This window comes from Meriones unguiculatus, chromosome 10, assembly GCF_030254825.1.
Source record: "Meriones unguiculatus strain TT.TT164.6M chromosome 10, Bangor_MerUng_6.1, whole genome shotgun sequence".
Taxonomy (NCBI): domain Eukaryota; kingdom Metazoa; phylum Chordata; class Mammalia; order Rodentia; family Muridae; genus Meriones; species Meriones unguiculatus.
This window is the reverse complement of record NC_083358.1, coordinates 17,500,957-17,527,690: the sequence shown is the minus strand read 5'-3', so window position 1 is coordinate 17,527,690 and position 26,734 is coordinate 17,500,957. Positions and strand designations below refer to the sequence as shown.

The window sequence follows — 26,734 nt, the reverse complement described above, 5'->3', positions numbered from 1 at the left end:
GTAATAAATTGGCGAACCTGGGTCCAGAGACGAGATGGGAGTGGCTACTGCTCAGAGTAGGGGTGGCTATGGTGAAGAAGTGAGAGCAACAGCAGAGTAGGGTGAGGCCTGCTCCTGGCTGGGTTTCCATTTTAGAACCACTTATCATTCAGAACAGAGATGAATAGATTATCTGTCCTATAATAATGGAGGCGGCACTGATGTTGAAAATCTGGTGAGCCAGACAGACACAGTCAAAGTGAAGAGACTGGTTGAGGTTACAGGCTGTACGCAAGTTAGGGAATGTCCTTGTTTCAATCTCAGTGATAACTAGGGTCATGGGCAGCTCAGGAGATGTGGCCTTACTTGTGCATGTGCTCATTCCAAGGCTGCTTCCTTGAGCAAGCCAAGTTGAGATTGACATAAAGGTACAAGTTAGTCTGATGGCAGGGGAAGGGGAGAACTCCTGGCTGCGGACTTCTGTTGGGAAGCTAACAAGTGGTGTGTCCCTAACTACACTACTATTGATTAAAAAGCCTAGCCCACTCTCTCTAATTGTACATATAGGCAATTATTTCAAAATTAATAAAAAGCATCTTCTCTCTATTTTTGGTAGCTATTTCCTTTCATTTAACTCCGATTCTATTTCAGAGAAGACATTACTTACATAAAATATTTAGTTATTACCAGTAACACACTGGGAAAGGGCCACAAAAAGAAAAGCCATGGAGGTGGGTTAGAAGCTTCCAGAATCATGAGGCAAACTCCCAGATGGAGAACATGCCAAGAATGTCCAAAGTCATCCTAGACAGTGATCATACCAAGGCTGGGAGAGGTCTCTTGGAGATGGAGCCGTGGCCAGATATCTATGGCATGTCTGCTAGACATGTTCTAGACTTTGGGGTTCATTCTGGGAAGCTGTTTAAAGGGGAGATGAATGTGGTCAGATTTATTCATGAGAATAAATCATTAGAATGTTGGCCACTGAGCAGAACATCTCTTCAGACTCCTCACCTGCCAGACACTGTCTGAAGCTAGTGAGACAGCTCTTCCCTGGTGAAACTCTTTGCCTACTGGGAAGACCAAGCTTAACTAAGCCATCCTCCCATGATCTGTTGTTCCCATAGGAAACTGTGTGTGTGGCCATGCCTTACCAGTCACAGGCGGGTCAACTGGGGGTCTTTTCATCACCATACAGTTTGCAGGATAACACTTAATGCCATTTATCGTGGCAGTAGATTCCATCATCCTGGGTTCCATAGATGTGCTGAGCTGAGATGGACAAGGTGCCGTGTTAGGGTTTGAATAAAGCAACTTTACAAAGTCTGGAGTCGGGGGGCAAGGAGACATATAAGTTCAATTCAAACCAATTTTTGAAATGCCTGCCATGTACTGGTCACCTACAATGTATACAGAGGAGAAAAGATTCTGGCCTTGCCGGCTTGCAGGCCGTGTGGGTGTTGAGGAAGTTGAGTGAGGATTTGAGTGGCAGCAGAGCTAGACACGAAGCTAACAAACTCCACGACACACTGAACACAGCCATACTGTGTGCGTTCCTGGGAGATTTCGCTGCTGCTTTCAGTCCGTCCTTTCACTGTAAGCAATCAGAAAAGATATTTATCGGCAAACAGCAGCCCTGAAATTGTTGGCTTCTTATTTTCCCCGAAAACAGCTATTCAAAAGGAATTTAGCGAAGATTTATTGAAAGCTGTTCTGTGCAAGACATTATATGTTAAATATGCAGCATAGTTTCTTATTCAGTTTTTCCGTGCCTGCAAACACATATGCAGACCTTCTCTTTCTATATAGCCTCCTGCCTTTTGGCAGAAGCAGGACAACATATTCTCGCCTCAATGTTTGCTGTTGGAGTTTATCGTTAAATTGCAATTAAATTGCATTAAATGCGAAATTCTGAATTCAGTAATAACTTCTCATTGGATTAAAAACTGGGTTTTGGACCAATGAAATGGTTCAGCAGGTAAAGGGACTTGCCACCAGGCCTGATGATCTGCATTCCATCCCCCCAGGACCCACATGGTAGAAGCACAGAACCAGCTCCTGTAGGCTGTCTTCTGATTTCCATGCTATTTGTTTCCGCCCTTTATTTTTCTTTCTCCCCAAATGTCAAAAGCTTGAGTTTCCTCCCTGTGTTTTCCATTGTTCATCTCCTGCCCATCATTAGAATTTATCAGGGATAATGAAGAAATACCACACTCACAAGAAACCTGTGAGGGCTTGGGATTTGGATTGAATTATCCAGCATACAACTGTTCTGACTCCTTGCTGTTGGCCCTACATTAGAATATAAAGATATGAAGCCTGCCTGTGGAAAGGAAGGGTTTCTCTCTTTCTTCCCACTCCATCAACCCTATGCCATTTGTATCACTCATACACTATGGAGATGAACGAGCATCTCTGTGGGATTGAAAAGGTCAGCTGAAACTTTGGGTCTGCTTGCCTCCTGAAGTTCCAGCAGCAGATTCTGTCTGCTGATATTTGGGGAAACAAACAGCCCAGAGAAGGGGTCATTTTAAAATAGATTGACTTCTCTGGACTTGGGGCTTTTTCTCATCACCGACCTCCAAATGGCCTCTTGCCAAAACCAACCAAGTGTGGCTTCTTCACTTCAGCGCCATCTGCAGTGACACAGCAGCCTCCGGGGAAGGTCACTATATGGACAGTTTTCTGTGCAGCCTGCTAGTTAGTGGAACCGAGGCCACTGCTTCCCCCTCCATAAACTGATACCTGAAGGGAGTCAGTGTCTGTGTTCATTCTTCGAGGGAGAGAACCAAAGGCTAGCATTGCATTATGTGACAAATCCCAGCCAGACCAGACTCCTGATATAACCTTGGCAGAAGCTTCAGCTCAAAGATACTAAGGCATCCAAGCTTACCCAGGCCCCGGGAAACCCAAGAACTGCAGTGGGAAGAAGATGATGTTGGAACAGCTTGAAGACTCAGTCAGACCAAGATAGGAAAGTGGGGTTGAGGGAAGTGAGCAAATTAGAACTAGGAGAAAATGCAAGTCAAAATGTGGAGAGTTTTATTTTTTTAAAGGACTGCATTTTTTTTATTTGAAGAACCCCAAAATGATCAGGGTTCTAATCTTAGAGGCTTCAGGCTGAGGCTTCTGGTGACCTCCTGCTCAGGCTAGAGGATACCCTTTTCAGATCACACAAAGATTAATTCAAGCCCCAATATTAGAGTGAGAAAAACGCAGCCTGAACAAAAGCATCTCACTCAAGATCCAGCCCTGCCCTTTCTCTGGTTGAGCGATGCAATCCAGCAGGTCTCATAGAGCTGTCTAGCTTCGTCACCTTTTGCACTATTGAGGAAAATTCACAGGGAAGATGTGTGGGCATTCGCCAGTATAACAAGATAACCATGTCTGCAAAATGGATGCTTTAAGCATAAGGGGAGAATCCCATAAAAGCAAAATATTTTATCTGTTATAAGAGTTCCTCAATTCTTCCACAAGTTATCACAAATTTGTTAGACTTTGTTTCATGGCAGTGTGGCAGTATGTGCAGTGACAGTTTGGTCTAATAGCTGGGTTTCTGCATGGTTTCGGGGGGGTTGTTTTGTTTTGCTCTGCCTTGCTTTAAGTTAAACAATAAGAGCCTCTTGGAAATCTACCCTCTGTTTTCTGGGTTATATAAGTTCATGTTTCAGAATCCTAACATAGCTCATTCCACTTCACTTCCATAAACCTGTACCCAGGGAAGTGAATGTCTCTGTGAAGGAAGGGGTGATGAGGTTTTTGTCCAGAACTAACAGGACTGTTGCTCAGGGCTCACTGTACTTACTGTGACTTGCTTTTGTTTCTTCTCTTCCCTCTGCTCTTGTCCAGAAGCCTAACAGCATCCTGGAGGCTGATTACCGGCCTTTGGCCATAAAGAACATCTCAACCCTGCCTGTGAACATACTGCTCTCCACAACCGTCCCCTTCTTCATCTGTGAGACTGACAAATCCCCGCTGCCTGCAACTCCTAAGGTAACCTGGTGGGGAGCCTTTGTGCACGAAAAAGGGGAGAATAAAAAAAAAATACTGCCTAATTTCAGTCTGGAAAAGAATACAAAATGACCCAGGAAACCGATAGGAAAAAAAATCCAGAAAATTGCAAATAAGCAATAAATTATTTCAAGTGTCAGTCAGTGGGAAGATCCATGCATGGTGTAAGACCTTCCAGCCCAGGAGGATGACCCATTCACTCCTGCCCATCATAATGAAGTCAATCAAGACAAGGCAATGACTTCCTACTAGGGAACTCCAACCAAAGCCCCTTACAGGAGGAAGTGGTCGAGTCCCGTCTCTCAGTGAATGAGCCCATCTCCAAATACAAAGAAACTTGATGCAAGGTGTGAGCCCAGCGCTGCTGCCAATCTGAGGCAGGAAGCAGCATTCTCTAAACAGCCCTGTGAGATTGTCCCTATGGTTCCTTGCTGGGCTTGAGCATCACGGTAGAACAGATGGCTATGGGCAGGTGACACTGCAGAGCTGTGGAAGAGTGGGGTTGAAGAAGAAATCAATCCCACACACCATTTTAAGAGCTCAGCCTTCCCTCCCAGAGAGGCTGCCAATGAAGGTAGAAAGGAGGGCAGGAAACAATCACCAGGTCTCAGATGAGGGAGCCTGTCACTCAGCAAGATTTGCTATGTGCCACACTCAGCAAGATGGATCTTTGAATTGGGTGGGGTCAGAGTACTTGGGAGATGGTATGCCAGATGGTGCATGTGTGTGTGTTCTCTCTCTCTCTCTCTCTCTCTCTCTCTCTCTCTCTCTCTCTCTCTCTCCTCTCTCTCTCCATATATCAGACACCATCCAGAAAATACGGGGAAAAAACAAACAAAAATAGTGCTCCCCTCCACAAATGTGAGTCAGAATACTTGGGGAAAGTCTTATGATTCAGGTGGCATCAGTGTGTTGTCCCAGAGTAAGCCCCTCACTCTTTTCCTCACTCCAGTGCCCAACTGTGACCATAGCCTGCTCATCCCTTCTTGACCCCAAAAATCCTGTACAGTGGACCAGCTCCATGACGATAATGAGGAAATGGAGGACTGGAGGACTAATTCCATGGTTGAGATCACTAGCACTCTTGCAGGGGACTTGAGTTCCATTCCAGGAGACCTGATGCAATCTTCTAGCCTTCGTGGGTTTCCACACACATGTGGTACTCAAAAACTCAGCAAATGCACACACACACACACACAAATGAATAAATCAAAAAGTTAAAAGATTTAAAAAATAATGTACTGCCAGCAGTGGAGAGGGCAGGGTGGGTGAGGAGCCCCCGTTCCTAGCACGTTTTCAGTTTTTCTACTATTTTTATATACCCTTAATTAAAATTTAAATGTATTAAAAATAGAAAACTTCCATGAGTAAACAAGAAAGGAACTGTCACCTAATAGAAAGGTCAGAAGAAGAGAGCAGCGTTCACAGAAAGAAAATGACTCTTAAAACACAGGAAAACAGGTTCTGCTTTGCTCATACTGGAGCAAATAGAGATGTGTAGCACCATGGACTAAACCTGCCAGGTTAGCAGGGAGCACACATTAGAGAGTACTTAGCTTGGGCAGGGTGTGTGGAAACACTCTCCCCCGTGTTCTTGGGCGCACGCAGTGGAAGGCAACACGCCAATAGCTATCAAGCTCTAAATGGCAATGCCCTTTGACCTATAATCCCATGCTTAGGGATTTATTCTACAAACCCAAGATACAAGATGGTACATACACGAGGGGCAAAGGTATTCATCGAACCGCTTCTTATGAAGGCAAAAGTTTAGGAGCCAATAACCTTGAGAGGTTGACTGAGTAAATGGCAGCAGAATTATGAAACAGTGAAACTTGAAAAAAAAAGGAGGTGGGGGGGCTAGAGAGCTAGGTCAGCAGTCAAGGGCGCCTGGGGCTGTTTCCAGATCCCACACCAGGTGGCTTACAACTGCCTGGAACCCCAGCTCTAGGAGATATGACACCTCCTCTGGCCTCAGCGGGTAACTTCTCTGATGTGCACATACCTACCACACAGAGACACATAGATACATATTTAGAAATGAAATGCTTCCAAAAGGCAGATATTGGATGACATCATATGGAGAAAAATGAATTGCAGAAAAGTAGGGATATTGTGCCATCACATGCAAAAAGCAAACATGCATGAGTGTGATTATATGTCTGTGGAATCAGTGTCCAAGTGGGTTCCATAGTAATGGGGACATTACTATGACATGAACTGATCGGCCTGCTCTTTGATCACCTCCCCCTGAGGGGAGAGTAGCCTTACCAGGCCACAGAGGAAGACAATGCAGCCACTCCTGATGAGACCTGATAGGCTAGGGTCAGAAGGAACGGGAGGAGGACCTCTCCTATCAGTGGACTGGGGGAGGGGCATAGGAGGAGAAGAAGAAGGGAGGGTGGGATTGGGAGAAGAGGGAGGGAGCTACAGGTGGGATACAAAGTGAATAAATGGTAATTAATAAAAATTAAAATTAAATAAACTATTAAAATTTAAAAAGAAAGGTAAGGTCACTTGTACACTGGTTACCTCCTGTGAGGGAAACCAGGGCAGAGGTGTGAAGACGAGGGATCCACTGAGCATCATTATTCTACCTGCTGTAATGTAAGTGAAGTCATTCTCAAGGTTCTTTTAGAATAAGGTCACTACTTGTCCTGAGACTAAGTTATAGAGGTTATTCAGCAATGAGGAATATCCTAGTGACATCACAAGAGTCATTGGTAACCCAGGAGCTATAACATCTAGGCAGAAAAGAACTGTTAAAAGAAGGTTGTTGTTATACTGACCTCAAACTCCTCCACAGCAACTTAATGTTGCCAAGGAAATGATGAGAGTTTTAACAGCAAGAAATTGTGGTGCAAGAATTTTATAGGCAACCATGATACCCTTTGAGAAAAAGGGTAACAGAAAGGTGCTCTCTGGGCGCAAGGAGTGAATATGCGTTCACATCCCCTCGTTGAAGAGACTTGACAGCGGAAGAGATTCGCCCAAATAATCAAATGAGGCACCCGGGGACCAGAAAAGAGCACTGCTGACCCAGAATGCTCAGTCCGCCGAACAGACGCCATGCAACCTTATCAGCTGGGGTTTCCACATCATATCATTTTAAACCACCGCGTCTTAGGAGTCACCGCAGGCGGTAAGATTGAGAAGCTTGGCGCTCGGTGGAGGACATCTGGCCTAGTGATGCATGAGTTGAGTCCCAGGCACCAGAGGGAAAGGGCGAGTCAAAGCTGTACTGTCTCCCCTTTCCCCTCTTGGTTTATTTCTCCGATTGTATTTTAATCACATCGCTCCCTTCCCTTTCCCCCCTCCAAACCCACCCACGCGCCTTCAAATTCATGGCCTCTTTTCTCGTCAGTTGTCATTGAATGCATATGTGTGTGTATTTGTATATATTGCGGCTCTTGGCCACAGCCATCTCTCCAGGCCCCTGTCTTCGGTTTTTTAAAGTACACAATATTTTCAATAAAATATTATATTCAATAAAATAATATAATGCAATCCCGTTTTTATAAAAACCCAACACTTTACCCATCATGCCTATAGCTAACATTTACCAAAAATACGAACTCTGAGCAATAGCATGGTGCAGGATCCCTAATTTAATTCTTCTGCTTTTCCATACAACGTTTAGATCTGTAGACGTGCCTAACTGCTACAAAACCTTGCTTCTTAAACAACAACTCTAGGTCAGTCTTCAAAGACAGGCATGTGGAGACGTCTCTCTCCCATCTGTACCAGAGCTAAGATGGAAGGTACCCTGTGTGACTCTGAGATGTGATTAGACAGATGGAAGCACTTCTGCTCCCCCTCCCCCTCCCCTTCCTCTTCCTGTGTCTCTGTCTCTGTGCCTCGAACAGGCACAGGCACCCGCATCCGCATGCACCCGCATCCACACATACACATGCAACCACACTCGCACATACCTGTATTCATAGCTACTTTTGGTCTGTGTGCCGACGGGCCAACAGTATATCTGGTCTGAACACTTTACAAGGAAATGAGGTTTGTTTGGGTTCACAGTTCTGAGTTCACGGTTCGCAGTCTAGAGCATAGTGTCTGTGAGAGCCCCCCTCCCCACTCCCCCGTACTGTGTCAAGTGATGACAGAAAGCAGAAAGACAAGTGGATATGTGTGGAAGAATAACACAAGGGGCAGCCTTGTTTTGTAACAACCCACAACTGTGGCAACTAATCTGGCCTCATCAGAGAGGAGCTCACTCGCTCCTGGACTCTGTCTTCAATGACAATCAAACTTCAACATGAGATTGAGAGGCGAAAAAAAAATTTAACCTAACACCAAGAGCTGCTAATTATTCATAAGCATGTGTTTAAAGAAATGTGTATGAGCATGTGTGTGTGTGTGTGTATGTGTGTGTGTGTGTAAAGTTGTGGATGTCCATAATTTTGACTATCCTGTGTCACGAGTCACATTGGACTTTCAACATACAGGAGTTGGTAACTTCGTGTTATCTTGTTTATAGCCTATTAAGCTGGAGGTTCATGAAGAGAAGAACCTACTGGTCAAGTTTGACCCCTCCTACAAGAATGACCTAAACAACTGGGTGGCGGAGGAAGCTCTGTCAGTCAAGTATGTGGAACACCCTCAGGAGGACAGCCTGAAGCTGCGTGGAGAGGTGCATTACCCCAACCTCAGCTTCGAGATGATGGAGGTGAATTTCGGCTGCATCCTGAATGACACCGAAGTCATCCGCTACATCATGATCACCAACTGCAGCCCCCTGATTGTGAAATTCCGCTGGTTCTTTCTGGTGGACAACGATGAAAATCAGATAAGGTACGACCCTCCCAGGAGGCCCGCAGACCCGTATTGCTCATATAGCTCCTTCGTAGCCTCCTCCCCCCCACCCCCGGGGTTAACGGTGGTCTGCCTTTCGTAAGTATCTTCAGCCAAAGAAGTCATGACTGATGGAAATAACAGAGTCTGAAACTGTGGCTCAGCTCAAATTCCCAAGCAGGAATGTGCACACATTTTTTTGAAAACACTATCACCACCAAAGTTGAGAAGGAATAATCGATGTTTACTTTCTGTTGGATTCTGGTGGCTAGCTTACTAAAATTTCATCACTAAAAATAGTCATCGCAGAATTTTTAACTGATTATTTCACTGTGGTAAGAACGTTTCGTGTAAGAGCTACCCTCTAACAAATGGCAGTGCGCAATCTAGAAGCGTTGACAGTGGGTGTGGTGCCCTAGAGCAGACTTCCAGAACATCACCATTTCTTACCTAACTGAAGTCTTGTGCCTCTTGGCACCCATTCTCCTCTCCTCCAAACTTAGGCAACCACCATTCCACTGTTTGATTTGTGAATTTGATTATTTTAGATAAATCTCTTTGAGATCCTGTTTTAGTGTGTTGGATGAACACCCAAGAGTGAGACTGCAGGATCAAATGGTGCTTGTATTTATTTATATTTTAACGGTGAGGATAGAACCCAGAGCTCCATATGTGCTACACAAGTGCGGTAAGCGCTGAACTGCTTCCCCAAGCCAGTTTTTAATTTGTGGAGCCTCTGTGCCCAGCTCCATCGCTGCTGCTCCCACTGTGCACCTTGGCAAGGACATTCTCTGCTTCACCACAGTAACACTTCCTGCCTTTGGTCTTTGGAATAGCAGCCATGCTAACAGCTGTGAGGTGATCTCTCACTGAGGAGGTGATTTGCATCCCTGTGATGATTAGTGATGTCGGAGGGATTTGATGTAACTGTCAGCTATGTGTACATTTTTGGAGAGACGTCTATTCAGATCCTTAACCCATTTTTAAATGGGCCCGTCAGTTTCCTGTTTTGGCGATCTGGGTTGGCTGGTGAGTTGCTTACTAGTTGTGGAAATTAGCCCCTTGTCAGTGGTACCACTGGTGAGCTCTCACCCTCTCCAGAGACAGCCTTTTCACTCCCTTTACCTTTTCCTTTGCTGTGCAAAGCCTTTCGAGTTCGGTACGGCCGTTTGTTTTTGTTTTTGTTTCATTGGCTACAGAGTTTTCTGGCTATGTGCATGCGCATGTTCGCGTGTCTGCAGCTGTGTGTGTGTGTAGTGTATGTCTACATGCACATGTAGGCATGTGGACATGTATGTGGAAGCCAGAAGACAGCCTTAAATGGTATTCCTCGGGCACCATCCACCATGGTTTTAAAATTAATTCATAATTTTCAGAATTAGCTTACAAGGAAAGGGAAAATAATTAGATTATAATTTCAAAAAAAGTATTGTCGATGGATAAAACATAGAAAATATGTGATTATATGACATTTTATATCCCAAAGAATTAGCTTCCAATAGGTTGCCAGGCAGCATGCTCACGCATAGTTCCTATTGATTGGCTCCTCTTCTTCCTTAGTGTCCTGCCTCCCTGCCTCCCTGCCTCCCTGCCTTTCTACCCGCTGTTCTCTTCTCCCACTTCCACTCTGCACTGTTTGTCCTCACTAAAAGCCTCTCTTTATTGCATTTTCACTCAGCCCTTTCTAGTTTCCCAGTCTATACCTATATCCTCTCCCACCTGGATAGTCACGTTTGTTAGAACAGAGGCTCAGATCTACAAACAAGGGAGAAAAATTCAGTTTGTCTTTCTGAGTGTGGTTTATCTTGCTTTAAAATTGTGTTTTCCAGTTCTCTCCACTTACCTACAAATTTGAGCATGCCATTTTCTCTAGAGTTGAATAAAATTCCGTGTGTGTGTGTGTGTGTGTGTGTGTGTGTTTTCTACATGTTCATTATCTGCTTTTCTGTTGATAGGCATCTATGGTTGTGTCATTGCCTTGTTGCTATTATGAAAAGAGCAATAATGACCATGAATGTGCAAGATTCTCTGATAGGATGTAGCATCTTTTGTGTACACCCAGGGGCAGTATACCTGGGTTATATTGTAATTCTGTTGGGCGAGAGGAGCAGGGAAAGCCTCCACCCTGATTTCCACAGCAGGCACACTTGCATTTCCTGCAACAGTGTATAAGACTTCCTTCCCTCCAAGATCCTTGTCAGCATTTGTTGTCACTTGTTTTCTTGATGTTTGCCATTCTCACTTGGGTGGCATGGAATCTCAAAGTAATTTTTAGAGATTTATTTACTTATTTCACATGTAGGTGTGCCATGGGCGTGTGTATAAGCATCACATGCATGCAGATGCCTGCCAAGGCCAGAAAAGGATACCAGGTCCCCTGGAACTGGAGTGACAGGCGGTTTGTGAGCTACCATGTAGATGCTGTAAGGGAAGCAAATGCTCTTAATGCTGAGCCATCTCTCCTGCCCTATCAAACTGGTTTTTAATTATATTTTCCTAATGGATAGAGATTTTTGAACACAACTTAAAATTTTGATTGGCCGTTTGTAGTTCTTCTTTTTGAACACTGTCTCTTCATATCATTGTCCCAATTTATTGATTGGCAACTTTGTTTCTCTGGTGTTTGCATTTTGCAGCCCTTTATGTATTCTGGATATTGGCCCTTGTCTGAGACGTTGCTGGAATGGACTATTCTGTCTACTTGACTCTGTTGACGTTTTGGTTGATGGTTGTGTTCGGTTGCCATGAAGATGCTTTTTTTCTTTTCTGTAGTCAGTCCCTTTATCAATTCTTGGAGTGGTCGCCTGTGCTAGTAGGTTTCCATTCAGAAATTTGTTGCCAAATCCATGTTCTGCAGTGTTCTCCTTCCAGAGTGTCAGTGTTTGAATTTTTAAATTAACATCTCTGATCCAGCTTGAACTTTGTTTTTTTTGTTCAGGTGTCTATTTTTTTTTTTTTTTTTTGAGATAGTCTCTCACTAGCCCGGAGCTTACCAAGTAAGCCAGACTGACTGGCCAGTGAGCCTCAGTGAACCTTCCCACCTTCCCTATGCGAGGCTCACAAGCATATGCCACCATACCAGGCTTTTTATATGGGTTCCAGGTCTTCATGCTAGCCTGGCAAACATTCTACCAACTGAGCATTACTCTGCTGCCCCTAGAGTTTTATTTGTTTATCTTATCTATTTTGGGGGCCAGGGTATATGCCATGGCATACATGTGGGGGTTAAGATACAGCTTACAGGCATTGGTGTTCTCCTATGTGAGTTCCAGGGACCAAACATGGGTCATGAGGCTTAGCAACAGGTCCTTTTAAATGATGGGCCATCTCATCGGCCTCTCATTCCAAACCAAACATCCAGACTATGCATTAAGTGTGCAACCCCACTGAACTCCATATTGCTTGTTCTGAATATTTGAATAGCTGTCAGTTCTGGTCCCTGTGTGTTATATGTCTAGACATGCACAGAGTTAGAAAATAGCAGGAGATTTGTGAGGATCTCATTTTCTTCTTAGTCCATGACCAGGACTGCTGGAGTAATGAATGAACACTTCCTTCCTGCATGTTTTGACAGCTCAGTTTTCAGCTGTGGATGGTGGACAGCCCCTGTAACCAAGAAGGCCTCTTATTATGTCCTTAGTGGCTTGTCAGTGCTTCCAGTACATAATCCTCATCTTATACGTGACAACGGCCCTTTTCTTGCCTGTGCTGGTTACCATGGTAACGATGGCTTGCTCTGGATGTCTTCTGTAGACATCTAGCAATGACCCAGTATCCCACTGAAGCTGGCAGCCATTCCTGGGCCTGAGCCTTGGAGCCTGCTCATTAAATGCCATGGACTGTTTGGGTTTGAAAAAAAAAATTATAGATGAACATTTAAAATAATTATGAAAAAAAAATCATCCAATCTGACCTAATACACTTTGAATACCAGATTTTGTGAAATTATTCTGATGTAACACAGCTAAGTGAGCTATTCCATCTGGGAGCAAGGGCATGTCTTTTTTTTTTTTTTTTTTTTACTTTTTGAGAGGCCATTTCCATAATTAAAATAATGACATTTTGAAAATGTACTTGGCCAATGCTGAAGATGATACATTTAATTTTTCATTGGTTCAAGCATATATTTAACCATTTTTTTCTTTCTTCCGTATCTTCCTGTCTCTTGATATTGAGTCTTTTTTTATAATTCATTTGTTCATTCAATCAAAGAATCACTTGAGCAAGAGTTGATAAGTAATTCAGCTATTACCTCAGGGCTGTGAACTTGAACAAGATCTGACCCTGCCCCAAGGCTAGTTGGGGGGAAGCAGATGTGGAAACCATGGAGGACACACTGTAAAGACAGTTTCTGCGGGGCCACCGTCACGTGGTCCAGAAGCAGGGGAGCATTCTAAGTCACAGGAGCCAGGTATGGATGTAGGCTGGACTTGTAGCTCTCAGAAACCTGAACCTTGAGCAGAATTCAAAAGGCAGAGCCAGACTTGGTGTGGCTCTAGCCTGGCTTAAGTCAAATTCCTATAACAGCACCATCACAGATGGAAGTCCTTCTACTCTGCTTACCATCAAGTGTTGACCTCATTTGCAGTCAACTTTTCTCCCAGTCTCCAAATGACTACCAGCATTCCTAGGCCCTTCCAGACTCTGAATCGCTGGGGGAAGATTCGCTCTGATCAGACCATTTTAGTCACACTTTCTGTTCCCTCAGCCTGGAAGATGATGTGCTGATCATTGCCCTCCCGAACACATACCTCACACCAAGGGCTACTGGTAGGGGATTGTGAGCTGGTAAGCTTGAGGAAGCTGAGAATGGGTGCGTCCACAAACTAGTCTGGGAGTGGGTTTAGAGAAGAGGCAAACTGGAGCAGCAGCGTGGTGAGGGCGTGACCTTCCTTGGATGAGAAGAAATGATGGACAGTGTGGGCTGGTGGTGGTTGTGTGGAACAGCCCAGTGCTCCACACGGAGTTTAAACTCTTAGAGTTGTGACCCTTGTGTTGCCATAAAGAGGGTGACAACAGGGCCAGAGGTTTTCAGAACAACGACTCGACAACAGTCATTGCTGGTCATTCTTTTCTTGACTTGCAGATGCCGTATTCCCCTGCTGTTCTTCCTGTGCCTCTGCCCTTCCTTCCCAGTGCTGCCAGTAATCATTACCCTGGAACAAGATCCCCTCTTCTCAGTGATGATCCCCCCCCCAGTAGCTTAAGTCTGCCTCTGAGATTCTGGTCGCCTCTACTACAGTTCTAAGTTCACTCTTGATGTCTTCTCTTGGCTATCTCCCAAGTGACTTGTGTCCAACATGCCACATGGAAATTCTTGTCGCTCCTGTTTCTTCCTTCCCCACACTCCCTCTCCTCCAGGGCTCTTTGTCCCAGTGAGTGACATCACTATTCCCCAGGAAAGACTGGAATCCTTCTTCATCCAAACCCCACCCACTACGTCAAACCCACCTGGCCTACCTTATAAACGCCTCTTGTTCGTTTCTACTGTTCTGACTCTATTTTATTCACCATCACCTGTGATGTGGGTGGTGTGACAGCCCTTACTGGGTCCTTTGTTCCCACACGTGCACCCCAGTCTCATTTCTATTCAGGGTCCTGATGATGACCTTGTGTCTCCCCTGCCTTACATCTATAATGACTCAAGGCACCCACACTCTTTAGAATCAAGTACAAGATTGTTGTACTTGGGGTGATATTCAGTGAGCCTTGGTCCGAGCTGTTCCCTGGGTTCCTCCTAGTTGGTTTCCTCTCAATATACACCACAGTGACAATCTTCTATCCCAAACAGAGCCACTCCTATGCAATCACCCCCTCTCTGCTGAAAGCTCTTCCCCACTATCTCCTAGCTTCCTCCTGGTAAATCTTCAAGACTTAGCTTCAGTGGTCCTCCTTGGAAAAGCCTCCTCTGAGACTACTGCTCAGGGTAGACTCCATGCTCTGAACACTGGAACCTTGGCTTTCTCAGTGTATATCATACCTGTACTTACAGCTCAGCGTTCATCCTCCCAGTGGGCTCTTAAGCCCCATGAGGCTGGCTAGTGCATCCTCCTTGGCATCTCTAGATCCCCAAAGCCTGGCCGTATCCTGAGCTCATCAGCATCCCCACCTGGTTATTGCATGGAGAGGAAGGTGGTTTTTCATAACTTGTTTAAGGATCTCTTCTGTCAGCTTCCTGGCACCTGCCAAATAGAAAAGCTCAAGGCATAAATGTCACATATAACAGAACCAAAAATGCCACCAGCCCTCCAGAAAGTCTCTGTGTGCACCATCAGAAAAAAAAAAAACATAAAAAAAAAAACTACTGGCTAAAGGTCACTTTATCAGACATGTCAACACTAACCTTTCCTTTCCAATTAGAATTCTCCTGAGGTTTGTGGCTAGTGAGAGGAATGAAAGCACACCCTCGTGTCATTTATAAGAACAAAGAAGAAGGGTCTGGTGAGAGAGCTCAGTGGGTAAAAGCACTTGCCAAGCAAGCCTGATGACCTCTGGATCCTTAGTGTCAGTAGAAAACCAAGGACACATACACATACCACCACCACCACACCACCACCACACCACCACCTGATACCACCACCACCATCAATGGTGATGAAGTTTTTTAAACAATTAAGCAAAATGGACACGTGTAATAAATAAGTACTCAGAATGAGGAAATACCAGTCATTGCCTTAGACACATGCTGATCCACGTGGGTCTGCACCCATGGCAGTATTCTAGATTGGCTGTGGAGACTGATAGTCCCTCACACATATACATGTAATAAGGATGGTGTTGAGGGCCTGGGACCTGCTGCCATCACTGTCATTACCTGGGTGAATCTTCCACCGTGTGTGTGTCTCTTCAACCTATCTGAACAGCTTGACAAGAACAAGATGCTTCAAGGGCCGTATAAGAATGGACCAAGGAAAGGCCTGCCCATGAGTTGTCCCTTGCTTTTAAGAGGCCAGACAAGAGATGTAGATGCCAGATGTAGATGTCATACCTTAAGTACAAGCCTACCTAGACTTGCAGCTTACAAAGCTGAGCCAGCACAAAGACTCAGAGCATGGGGCCTGAGTAGTCTCCACAGACCACTTTTAGCCTTTCATTTTCAAACTAGATTGTGGACAAATCAAACATGAGAGCTAAGGGGACCAAGTGCTGTAGCAACAGAACACATTGCTTTCACACTGAGTTGTCAAGGTGAGTGCCAGTCACTTAGGGTGACTGGGAGAGGAGTCGGGGGTGTCTGCAGTGAGGAGAGAGGGGAGAAGACGTCTAATCTTCAGGAAGTTTCCTTCTGTCTTCATCATCCCTCTATTGGCTTGAAAAATAGAACTTTTCTGAATTCATGGTAGCTGGGGTTCTGAGCTATAGAACCAGACAAAGCTCACTGGAGTTCAAGCTCTGTTCGTCTAACCCTTACAACCCTGCATCCTAAACTCTTAGCCTGTGTAATGGGGAGTAACTTCAAATCCTCATGAAAGCTTCCTGATTAGAGCAAAGGTTTTCCACCCTCACTGTAGGTCTTCCCCCATCAGTTAAACTCCTCTGGAACTGTCCCTACAAACATGCCCAGAGATGTGATTTCCACTTCTAAAGCCAGTGAAGTTGACAAGGAAGATTGGCCAACACACCAAGATTAAACATCACACCCCTTCTCAACATGATACCCAAACACATTAGTTTAAATCATAACATCCCTTCTCTGGGCACCAAAGTCTCCTGTTCATCTGATAATGTAAAATACACTTAGTCGATCTCCAAAGGTCCCTCGAGACCTTTTACACCCCCAACACTGTCTTAAAGCTCAAAGTCCAAAATTTCTTCTGAGATTCAAGCCAACCTCTTAACTGTAAACCCATATTATGAAATTAAAAAAAATTAGGTTACATGCTTCCAATATACGATACCATTTAATAAATTTAATATTTAATACCATGTAATATCTCCATTCACGTGGGGAAGAAGGGAGAATACCAAGGAAAGACTGACCCAAAGTATGACTGAAACACAGCAATACAAACAACAAACCCTGCAACTCCATGTCCAGCATCTGGGGCTCACAGTGACATCCTCTGAGCTCCTGGGGCTTGGGCAATCCCTCTATATGTAGTCTTTTCTTGGGCCAGCTCTACTCCACTTCCTCAGTTTCCTTGACAGATATCCCATAGTGCTGCCTGCTCTATCGCCTGGGGAGCCACACTACAGCTCCAAACATGGCCCTTCAGGGCCTCCTTCCAGAGACTCCAACTATATAACACATTTCCTGGCCTCAGTGTTTGTGTGTTTGTTTGTTTGTTTGTTTGTTTGTTTGTTGGGTTTTTTTTTGTTTTTGTTTTTTTTTTTTGGACCATTACTTCAAGCCCCCTATAACCCTGTGATTCCTGAATTTTGTGTGCCTAAAGCAAATCAGCACAGGAAGTCGATGCATAAAGGGGTAGCCTAAGCTTCAGCTGCTCCAAAGTAATTCAGTATGCTAGTCAAGAGCTAACTCTGAGTCAGGCTGGTACTGGGCCCCTGCATCAATTTGATGCTTTGTTTGGGATGAAGTGGGGCTAAATACTGGTCCCACGCCTCATGCATGGAAAAGACATGCTTGGACCACTGAGCTACAGCTATAGTCCCCACTTGGACCATAGGACCTGAGTCAGTGGCTTAGTTAGTGACCTTAGTCAGTCCCTAAACCTCTGCTTTTGTGAGTGAAATGAGAATAATAAAGGACCTTTCAGCCCGGGACTGGATGAGTGCCAAGTCAGTCAGTGCCCAGAGTGCATTCCAAACAATGTCTTTCCCCATCATACACATTCAGCAAAGCCATGTCTTTACAGAAGAAGGCAAGAAGGGGACCTTTCTCACGTTGATACCAAGTCACATTTAAGAAATCCCAGAGGTCGCTTTGAGATGTTTCTCCTTGAAATCAATCTGAGGCCATTCTGACACATAAAGAAGCACCACAGAGATGGATGGCTTCAGAGACCCCTTGCCGACTTAAGCTTCCGTTCCTTCTGTTAATATCCCTCTTCTCCCTACCAGTATGGCGCTTCTCAGAACCCTTTACATTTCTGCAAGCGTGTCTACTCTTTTTCACCTCCCAGAGAATAGTTTGGATTTGACACAATAATAAATAGCCAGGCCTGGGGCTGGAGGAAGGTAGCTCTGAGGAGGGATGAATTGTCCCAAAGGGGAAACAGAACACTGGCCAGCTTGCACTGAGCAACATTTGTGGCTAGTATTTATGCCCCTCTAGCCCCTTCTCTTGACTAATTCTTTTCTGTCTGGTTTCTAGAGTAGGATAATGGATTTTGAAAGGCAAAGATGAGTTCAGTGGGAATGGAGACTTGAGTCTCCCACTAATATATTCTTCTCCTATTGCTGCCTTAGCAAATTGCAAACTGGGTGGAAGAATATATAAGGCACCTGATCAGGGGAGGGGAGGATGGGTGCTAGGCAGAAGAGAGCAACGCATAATCCCACATAATGACTGACAGGACCCGTTGTGTTTCCCTTGCTGGTCCTATGCCACATGGACATCTGGTTCTAAAATTAGAAGCCACCTACTTGGAAGGGTACCTGAGGAGCAGGACCACCTTACCAGTGTTCCAAGAGATATGAGAAGCTGGAGGGCCCTTCTTATGCTGGAAAAGCAAGTTGCTGTGAGACACCACCCCAGCACAGCTCTGTCATCATGGAGCCCTGGGCACGGCTAAGGCTCTGTTACCTCTTCTGGTTCTTCAGTTTTCATCTTTCCTGTGAAATACAGCATGCCTGCTTCAGAGGTCACAGGGCAAGACCACCAATCCAGTGGGAATGAATTCACATCTCTATTATGAGAAAAAGCTCTTTTAACAGCTTTCCAGAGCACAAAGAAAATATCTTGAGTCAGAAATTTTTCCTGTAGACAGCTGCATGAAGTCAAGCCCTCAATATGGGGATATTAGGAGCAGAGAGAGAAAGGTTCCAGAATTCTGACCAAAAGCAATAAACGGAACTACTTCTCATGTACTAGGCAATATTCTCATGGTACAACATACCATACCCTGGGGAGCTGGAATGAATGTCACCCCCAACACTGAGGCCACCGTGATGGATGCAACCGACCACAAAGCCCTGCTCTTAAACATTGTTTCCTACTGACACACCGCAGTTCCTTGTTCTGTATATTTAATTACAGTATGTCCACTTTTCATTTAAATGGGCCTTCTGTGGAGACTCTCCCCAGATACTGTATCCTGTCCTGCTAGAATACAAAGGTAGATTCAATGCTGGTGTATGCAGAGACAAGCATGGAAGCTATGCAAGGGATGCAAGACACACAAATAGCCCTTTTAGAGATGCTATGGTGTAATCCCCTCTTCACACCAGACTTGCTTACATGAAGCTTATTTATGAATGGTACTGCTGTGGTTTTAACAATAAAGCCCAAGCATCACAGTCACCAAAAGAAGAGTGTTGGGATGGGGGGGGGGGATTAGGATGGAGGTGAAAGGCAGGGAGAGGAGGAGACAGAAGGGGCAGGGAGAAAGAGAGAGATTGGGTAAGAAAGTAGTCTTTGCCTGCACAGAACAGGAAAATAAAAACAAACTAGAGTTTGTTCCACAGTCCGAAATCATTCTGCTCTCCACTGTACACACCGCACATATCACACATTGTACGAACCCAGGAAAGATGCTCAGGATCTCTGGGTTGGGGTCAGCATTTGGTCAGTTGGCTCCAGTTAGAAGACAGGATACCTATTGCACTGGGACCCGGGTGGGGCTCTCTAGGAAGCTCTGTCCTAAGGGGTACAGTTAATAACAATCACACCCCCAACTCACCACAATGGTGCTTCAAACAAAAACCAAGGATTTTCTGCCTGGTTTATTCAGAGGACCCTGAAGGAAGGATCTGCTTCCTGGTTCTCTTGGCTTGTAGACCACCAGCAATGTCTTCATGACAAGACCACCCATGTCTTCATGACACCTTCTCTCTGCAGGCACCAAGGGAACTTTCCCCTCCCTGGAAATATTCAGGCCATGTTGGGCTAGGGCCCTACTTGACGTAATTACCTCTGACAAGATGCTGTCTCTAAATGCTGTCATTTTCCAAGTTACTTTGAATTAGGAGTTCAACATAAGAAATTCATGGAGACCAGTCTGACCCAATGACAATATTTACTTTAAAATAAATTAAGCAAAGGAAGAAACAATTTAAAAAAGTAAGACTATAGACACAGCAGCCTAGAATCAGGAAAATGAAAGTTGTTTAGCTAGAAAGTTCTGGGAGGCAGACTGGGGAGGGTGCTCTGAACCACGCTGGAAAGTTTGATTTAGTTTCAAAATGTCACAAGCTATGGGAAGACTTCAATTAAGAGAGAAACGTGAGCAGCCATAAACTAGTCAGCAGACAAGAGCTTTACCAGCAAAACTGTTCTGAGTGTTCCCAAGGGCCCTCAGCAAAGAACGCTCCACTGCTGACCTTAAGAAGAGGGAAGATGAGCCCAGGCATAGTGTCTGAAAACAAATAAGGACTTTTGAACTAAGAAAATGGCATATCAGGGCCAGCAAGATGGCTCAGCAGGTAAAGACACTTGCCACCAAGCATGGCCACCCATGTTCAATTTCCGGAAGCCACATGGTAGAAGGAGGGAATGGAGTCCTGCAGTTTGTCTTCTGACCTCCACACCCACATACCACGGCACAGACAGACAGACACACACACACACACATACACACACACACAAATATACACATGGGGGGAGAGCAACTACACAGACACACACAACATTTTTAATATTTTTAAAAAGTTACTAAAGACCTACACAGACACACAGACACAACTACACAGACACACACAACATTTTTAATATTTTTAAAAAGTTACTAAAGACCTACACAGACACACAGACACAACTACACAGACACACACAACATTTTTAATATTTTTAAAAAGTTACTAAAGACCTACACAGACACACAGACACAACTACACAGACACACACATTTTTAATATTTTTAAAAAGTTACTAAAGACCTAGATGAGCCACACTTTTTCATTGACTTTAAAGACTCAACTTAGTGAAGATCTCATCTTTCCCTATACCCACAAGGTAAAATTTCCTATACCCACAAGGCAGTTTCAGCAAGAATACTGACAGGTTAGTCTTAAAAATTTACATGAAATTGCTAAAGTTTGAAATTTGCCAAGTCCCTTCAACTATAAGAACATAATAGTGATCAGTGTCTTTGTGCGTAGAGATGTGAACAGAATAAAGGCCCAGAATAGAAAGCCCAGAAACCGAGCAGTACATTTATGAAAAACATGACAAAATTGAAATTGTTGAACCAAGAGGAACAGAGGGATGCTAATTCAATAAGTGTCCTCAGAAAGATCTGTTATCCACAAAGGAGAAGTCCAAACTGCATCCCTAAATTTACACTATAAAGAAAATAATTTCATAGGGGTTAAAAATGTAAATGTGAAGGACAGAATATTTTTAAATGTGAAGAATGCATAAGTGAGAAGAAGTAAGAAATTGAATCGCGATCTCTTAATAATGGAGAATTTCTCAAGATACAACACCACAATGAAGCTATTCAATACTCGGCATTAGATTTGAGAGCTTTTATGTATCAAAGAGACATGGAAGGAGTGCAAAGACAAGTCACAAGCCGAGAGAAAATTTTGGTATGATATTATCTTCAAATGATTAGTATCCATAAGAAAGACTGTCTTTGAAGGAAAAGACCGAATTGAATTTGGAAATGAGAGAACACGGTGGCCAGGAAGTTCATGGAAACTGAAATATTAGTGACCGACGAATAATGAAAAGCTACTCCACCTCATTAGTGACCACGAATTATGGAAATGGAAACAAGAAGTTGCCGTTAGCTCCCTACCATGTTGGATGAAATGAGATAGGCCCTGACTTCATGCCATTAGGAGATAGGTGGTGGCAAACTCAGACATGGCTTGAGGAAGTTTAAACTGATAGTCACTTTGCTGTGAGTTTCGGCTGCCGTGATCACACTGAAGAGCAACTGACTGGCCAAAACCATGGGCGTATCCCCAAGGCCCCGCCCTGCTCTGTAGCCTGGCTGCCTTCTTCTCATTCCCTCTTCTCCCTCCTAAGACCCTGCTCTGTAGCCCGGCTGCCTCTTCTCATTCCCTCTTCTCCCTCCTAAGACCCATTTGCTTCCTGGATTGAGCTTCCTCCTGGCCTCCACACCGTCACCCTGCACGGAGTCCCATTCGGGACCACCCATTTCCCTTGGATCCTCAATTTGTATGTTGGGGGTAAGGTGTGCATATATGTTTATGTGGGTATGTATGCCTGTTTAATGCACATTTGTATATATGTGTTAGCCAGAGGTCAGTGTCAGGTGTTGTCCTGAATCACTCTTCATCTCATTTTTGGGAACTGGGTCCCTCACTGAGCTTATCAAGTCATCAAGGCTGCCTGGCCAGCGAGCTTTAGGGATCTGCCGGTCTGTGCCTCCCCAGCACTAGGATTACAGACGTGTGCCAGCACACCTGGCTTCTACATAGGTGCTGGCCGTCTGAGCTCCGGTTCTCGTGCGAGCAAGGCAAGACCTTTACCACCTGACCATCCCCCTAGCCTCCCATTAGCTCATCTCTTTGCCTCCCAGTGCATGCGAAATCTGCGGAATGTTTTCTAATATCTAGAAAACAGCATCTGCTCCTTTGCCGAACCAGCTTCCCATCTGTTCCTCTCTCTCAATAATTTCCTCTGGCTCCTCTCAGCCTCGCTCTCGCTGCCCTTTGCTCTCAGCATGACAGCACCATGTCTTAGCCCTTCTCTTGTTCCTCTTTGGGTAGTCACTGGTTCTGTCACAGGCAGTAGGAGAAAGGGGGGTAAATGTGCCTGTCCCATCGACTCCCCGGCACAGCCTTGGGTGCTTTGAGTCTTGAAGCTGACACCACCTCTCCACAAGGTCAGCAATGACTGCAATAACCGTTATGTCATGGTCATCAGTCTGTCCGTCTGTCTGTCTGTCCACACACCCCACCCCACTGAGAGTGCACAGTTCCCCACTCTCTTCCCTAGCTGTATGCAAATGTGTGTTAAACATGTGTGATATATGCTAATCACTCCTGTTACAAATTGGCAATCATTAGTAGGTTGAGGTCCACTGTGGATGAAAACAATGCGTCAGTACTTCTTTGGTGTCCTTTGACCCCCTGGAGGCTTCCTATACCAAGAATCTCCTCTCCTGCTGTGCAGGGTCTAACCAGAGGGTCAGGTTAGCCTCAGAGTCTGAGATACCTATGAACCATCTTTCAAATCTGTGCTTCCAGGAGCAAACCTGCAGCCTTTGTGATCCTCCTGCAGGTGACCCAAGGCTTCCCACAGAGGGAGGTCCTTGGATCAGCGAGGTCTTCAACCACTCTGTACGGCACTTGAAAGCGGTCCTCCTGTTGGGTCTCTGCCGTCCAGTTCTATTTGTAATTCAGTATACTCGAGTTTCCTGACATGCCAGCTCTGTTTCCCCACAGATGAACCACTAAGGGTGTTTTTTTCTTTCCATTTTAGCTTTGAGGGTTAGAAAACTTTTGGTCCTGCTTTCATGTTGTAAAAGCCTCCTGGTCACCTTGTTACAGGTTCACTCTTTTTAAAGCATTTTTCGAGTGTCTTTAATATCAGCTGTGGACATGAGCCTCATGGAGATTCAGTGTGAACTAAGCTAGCTTCTAAAGAAGCCAGCGGAGAATATCAGTGCAGAGCTGATCTCAGGCCGGGTTATGTTTTCTTGGCTCCTTTAGTGATGGGATTCATAAGGAGTTCATCCATCTACATACTCATATTAATCAAAAGTCCCCCAAAGTAAGCTACCTCTATGGGAGGCCAGATACTCGAAGAAACTGACTTTTTGAGCCTTCCTCTTTTGAAAGTATTTCTTTTTTCAAGTGCTTTGAAGCTGAACATATTATGAGATTTCACAGTCTACCTGTCTCGGCAGCCCTTTCTGACAGTGTGTAGCAGTGGGGACATCTTCTGGAACTTCGTAGAAATGGCAGTGTTTCACAGAAATCCCTCCAAAGTGCTTCAAGGTAGACTCTGTTAAGTGTCTCCTCCTAGATCCCTCACAGCTACACTCCTGAGACATCTCTTCAAGGGCAAGGTCAGTGATGAAATCCAAAGAACACATTGCTAGTTCCGTGTGTATGTGTGTGTGTGTGTTTGTGTTTGGAGTCGGGGGTGGATCGTGATGTCTTTTGGCATGAGAAGGCCTGTTTTGTGACTTGCCAATGAGAGAATAGCCTGGCAGTAAGCAGTCCAGGAACACCCACACCTATGGCTCAGGAGGGTTGCCAGCAAGGCTGTTAAGAGTGTGAGTTTTGGGTCAGTCTAGCACAGCCCAGCAAATTGCTTGCCTCTATTTTGTCATTTGAAAAGTGGTGGGGCTTGAGGTATCCAGGTGTAGAGAGTAAATTGGGCAATGTTTATAGGGTACCTGGCGGGATGCTGGTGAGCAAGGTTAGCTGTGGTTACCTAACACAGGCTCCCATTGGTACATGTACTTTCCCGCCCGCCATCTTCTTTGTGACTTTCTCCCCATGGGGTCATGGCCTCTCAGCCTTGAACATACACTGGAATCGTGGCAGGAGCCTTCAAATGGCCTGTATCAAGTAAATCCAATTTCTTCAGCTGTATCTTGGGCCTCAGTCTTTTAAGATCCCACAGGTGGCCCCAAAGGGCAGTCACTTGTGAGAACCCCTCCTGAGGACTTCAGAGACTATGGTTCCATCTCTAAAACCTGAGGGATTTGAGTTTCAGCTACTCATCTCTCACCGCCTTCCCCTTGGCACTCACGGCCAGTTGTAAGTATCGGAAACAGGACGGCATAAGAGGGCTGAGGCAGGCTGCTCTCCCAGTTGTGTCTGTCGTTGGCTCTTCCTCTTCATGTGGCTTGGCTTGAATGGATGCTAGCAGGGAAGGTTCCAGTGGCCACATCTGCTTCTGTCTATCTTTTGCTTTCCAGCGTAGGAAGAGCTGCAATTTAAGGCAGCTCAAATCCAGGCGGGAGCATGGCAGGAACCTGGAGTTTCAGAAGCAGGAAAACATGCCACCTAGTAACACAGCTCAAAGCAAGGTTTTCATCTGTTAACGTTTAGAAACTGGAGGGACGAGCATATGGTGACAGAGAGATTCAGAAAAGAGAGGGAGGGAAGAAGGGAGGGAGGGAGAGAGGAATAAAAGAAAGAGAAAGGGGAAGGGAGAACTGTCCAATAGGAGAGAAGCAGAAGCAAGAGGAAGAAGAGGAGTGTTTTTTAACCCTAAGCTATAATAACTACATATTAAGTGTGTGGCTAGATGATAAACTAGCTGTCTGCATAGCATTTTCTACTGCAGCGTCGTTGGCCAGATTTTCAGTCTGAAGGAAATAGACTCTACCTGATGATGGGAGGGGAGGCAGCATTTCCTTGCAAAGCTCTGTGCTTACCGAGTTGGAGAGATCCCTGGGGTCGTTTTTATGCCACCCAGTGCAATACGCAGACAAGACAAGATCGTATGCGTGGTCTGGACATACATGCATGGGGAAGCCGGAGCCGACCTCGGATGTCCTCCTCTGCCACTGCCCACCTTACTTTTTGAGGCAGGTTCTCTCCATAAACCCCAAGCAAGTCATTTCAGCTAGACTGGGTGGCAAGCCCTGTCTTCCTTGTGGCCCTGCAGCACAAAGGGTTAATAGAGTGTACCGTCATGACCAGCTTGTACATGAGTGGGGGACAGGATCAGAACTCAGGTCCTCAGAAAACACTTTACCCACTGAACTGTCTCCCTGGGCCCCAAAGATCTTCGTATATGAACTAGCAGAACATTTCCCCCTCTCCTGTATATGTGAGTGTGGTGTGTGTGCATGTGGGTTTGCATGCCCATGAATGTGCGGTTGCTCGTGTATTCACAGGCATGTGAAGACATCAGGTGTCTTCCCTAATCGCTCTCCACCTCATTTATTCAGGAAGGGTCTCTAGACTGAATCCACAGCTCACTGGTCCCGCTAGCCTAACTAGCCAGCTTGCTCCAGGGATCCCGTTTCTGTCATCTAAGCACCAGAATTAGGGTCAGGGATCTGTGCCCACCCAGCATTCACACACGTTCTGGGCATCTGAATTCTGGTCCTCACACTCGCAATAGCGAGCACTGTAACTGCTGAGCCGTGTCCTCTCCCTTACAGGACTTTTGAGTAGCATTCCTTATTCACTGAATGTTGAGTGAGCCGAACGAAGGTGTAGAGTGCTCCAGGTAGAGGGAGAGCATGTTCCGTAGGCTGACAATGAGAAAGAACTGTCTTGGTCCTTGGAGAATTTCATTGAGAACTGAGCAGATGAGGAGAGTGGAGAATGGGGAGGCTCAGGGCAGTAGGAGAAGAGTAGGAAGTTTGGCCGTGACGAGCGTCTCTGCCTCCAGCCCACTGGCCTTGGTGTTGCCGGAAGCCGGAGTCTCTCCTCTCTGGGTGTGGTGGGTTTCCTCCAGGCCGAAGCCGGGACAGAGGCTCTGCAAGCAAGGTGTTGAAGACCCTCAGGAGAAACTGTAGGAGAGTGAGGGAAGCCATAGAGAATGGGAGGGGGGAGGAGAGCTGTGGCTTAAGAAGTAACTCTGACCCCAGCCAGATCCCACAGGGAGCCCTGGAGAGTGGAGCGAGCCACCAGAGCTTGTCCCACTCACAGCCTAGGAAGCTGGGTTCTCAGAGCCCCACACCCATCAACCCGTCCTTTGCCTACCTGCGAGTCCTCCCTGCAGGAAGGAATTCGTAGTGTGTGAGGCCCTGTCTATCAGCGTAGAGCAATGCTCCAGACAAAGGCGCTCCCAGCACCCACAGCCTCAGGCAATGAGCACATCCTCCTAGCAGGGAGGAATCTAGACTTGGGCCATCAGTCTCCATAGCCTCAGTTTGGAAAGTAGCATTTGTCAGTTTTCTTTGTCCAGCCAGATAAAGCCATCCAAAGGCCCTTT

At 45.5% G+C, this 26,734-nt stretch overlaps 1 protein-coding gene across 1 annotated transcript in view; it reads left to right on the top strand.

Annotated features, from left to right (window-relative positions):
• The window catches only part of Hydin (HYDIN axonemal central pair apparatus protein), a 355,607-nt gene that overhangs the window by 179,846 nt on the left and 149,027 nt on the right, over window positions 1-26,734 (top strand). The window contains exons 22-23 of the mRNA XM_021632513.2: window positions 3,829-3,972; window positions 8,477-8,790. Coding sequence (XP_021488188.2) covers window positions 3,829-3,972; window positions 8,477-8,790 — 458 coding nt within the window. The remainder of the gene's footprint in view (window positions 1-3,828; window positions 3,973-8,476; window positions 8,791-26,734) is intronic.